The sequence below is a fragment of the Ctenocephalides felis genome, unplaced genomic scaffold (assembly GCF_003426905.1).
Source record: "Ctenocephalides felis isolate EL2017-DRISC unplaced genomic scaffold, ASM342690v1 CF-g0.4_SCAFFOLD_03573, whole genome shotgun sequence".
Classification (NCBI taxonomy): domain Eukaryota; kingdom Metazoa; phylum Arthropoda; class Insecta; order Siphonaptera; family Pulicidae; genus Ctenocephalides; species Ctenocephalides felis.
Genome location: NW_020539727.1, coordinates 12,014,131 through 12,016,237, shown reverse-complemented (window position 1 = coordinate 12,016,237; position 2,107 = coordinate 12,014,131). Strand labels below are relative to the sequence as shown.

General features: G+C 29.7%; 3 protein-coding genes across 3 annotated transcripts in view; 1 reads left to right on the top strand and 2 right to left on the bottom strand.

The window, feature by feature from the left end:
* The window catches only part of LOC113389517 (protein angel-like), a 7,988-nt gene extending 7,740 nt beyond the window's left edge, over positions 1-248 (top strand). Inside the window, exon 7 of the mRNA XM_026626545.1 lies at positions 237-248. Within this exon, the coding sequence (XP_026482330.1) occupies positions 237-248 (12 nt within the window). The remainder of the gene's footprint in view (positions 1-236) is intronic.
* LOC113389432 overlaps positions 1-1,842 on the bottom strand; it is a 290,888-nt gene extending 289,046 nt beyond the window's left edge. Inside the window, exon 1 of the mRNA XM_026626466.1 lies at positions 1,722-1,842. The gene's annotated coding sequence lies outside the window, so the exon portion shown is untranslated. The remainder of the gene's footprint in view (positions 1-1,721) is intronic.
* Positions 404-781, bottom strand: LOC113389516 (protein krueppel-like). The gene has a single exon (XM_026626544.1). It carries the CDS (start codon positions 779-781, stop codon positions 404-406), a length of 378 nt encoding a protein of 125 aa, XP_026482329.1.
* Positions 1,843-2,107: the final 265 nt, after the last annotated feature.

Sequence of the window (2,107 nt, the reverse complement as noted above, 5' to 3'; positions counted from 1 at the left end):
AAAAGCCAAAAGAAAAATTGTGCTGGTCCAAAAGACATAGAAAATTTGCTAAAAATGTAATTTAAATAAATGGAAAATTTAAAGAAATAAATTATTGGAGAACTAAATTAATTGAAAAATGAATATATAAATGAGTATAAAAAATTAATATGTTGCCTAATTTATATTCAGCAGATGAATTAAACTTTTCACTAAATGTGAAAATTGATACATGAAACTTATTTCATCAATTACAGAGTCCTAAATAAAGTGAAGAAGTATAAAAAAGCTCATAATATATTTAACTAGATGTAACAAATCTAGATTTTTTGTAGATTTTGAATAAATAAATATGATGAGTTTATTTCCAATACTTTTATTACAAGTTTTACAATATGCAAATAATACAAATGATTTGATTCAATCATAATACATCAATGATTTTCTTCCTACTATGAATTTTCAGGTGTATCCTCAAATCCTTCGATTCAGTAAATCCCTTATTGCATACTTCACATTTATAAGGACGATATTCATAATGAATCATCGTGTGTCTTTTCAGATTGCATAATAGAGTGAATGTCTTATTGCATATACTGCATTCATGGGGCCGTTTTCCATTGTGCTTCAGCATGTGACGTTTCAGATCACTTGATTTCGTGAATGACTTATTGCATATACTGCATTCATGGGGACGAAGTCCATTATGCACCAGCATGTGTTTTTTCAGGTTACCCAATAGTGTGAATGTCTTATTACATGTGTTGCATTCGTGGGAGCGTACTCCATTGTGTGTCAGCATGTGGATTTTCAGATTGCTTAATTGTGTGAATGTCTTATTGCATATATTGCATTTGTGGGGGCGCTTACCACTGTGAATGAGCATATGACTTTTTAGGTTGCTTAATTTTGTGAATGTCTTATTGCATATATTGCAGTCGTGGGGGCGTAATCCATTGTGTATCAGCATGTGACTTTTCAGATGACTTGATAGTTTGAAAGTCATATGACAGATTCGCATTTGAAAGGGCGTTCTTTGCTATGACTAGGTTTGTGAACGACCATATGCTCTTTCAATTGGTGTGATTCTGGAAATGATTGATTACAAATGCCACATTTATAAGTGGATGTCTCGATTAAATCCTGTTCGACTTCTTCTTCTATGGAAACTTCAGACATCTTGGATCTTCCTAAACATGTTTCATCGTCCTCAGAACACGATTCAGATTCCACAATAGCATCAGGATCATCTAAATCATCTTCAATTTCGTGTTTAATTTCTTCTACTGAATATTCAGGAGGTTCAGTTTTAATTGTCTGATGATTCATAGACATAATTGTTTCTTCTGTCATTTTTGAATAATTTCACTGCTTATACTAAATATCATAATCAATTTTAATCAGCAATTGATTTCTAATTATTAATTCTAACATGATGAATGTGCTATTAAACTCAGAACTAAGCATGCTATTAAAATAATATTTAAACCCATACTAGAACTACCAAGCAAGTAATCATTCGAATCATAAAATTCAATGCTTTAATAATTTTGTTAAGTAATTTAAAATATTTTGGGTAATCACTGTTCTCCAATAAATACATTCGTGCCAGGATAACTTATAACAGTAACTAATAACATATAATAATAACTAATTTTGCACAAACTGCAAGTCATATTAGGATTCGCCGAATGTCAAATATTTCTTGCACAACTAACTTAAATTATTTCTAAAGTACTCACTTCACGAGGGGGTCCTCCTAATTGCCATGTTTTCCGAACCAAATCCGAGAATAAAATGAATCTTCTTATATCGAATGAATTAAATAATGAATTCTTATATTGTCTAAGAAAATGAATTGTTTATTAATTTCAGGTTAACATTTTTTGACAGCTAGTCATAGATTTATATAAAGATGTGACACCGCAGAGTTTTCTACCGATCGTAGATGGCGCAAACTACAGCGCCAATTTTGAATTTAAATTCTAACAAAAAACTATTATTATAACCATAATAATATAAATTTAATTACTATACTAGTTGTACAAATAATATATTATAAATAAATATAATAAATTGTCAAGGTGCTCAAAATACTTGCTTTAACATTATTTTAAATAAATTAGTT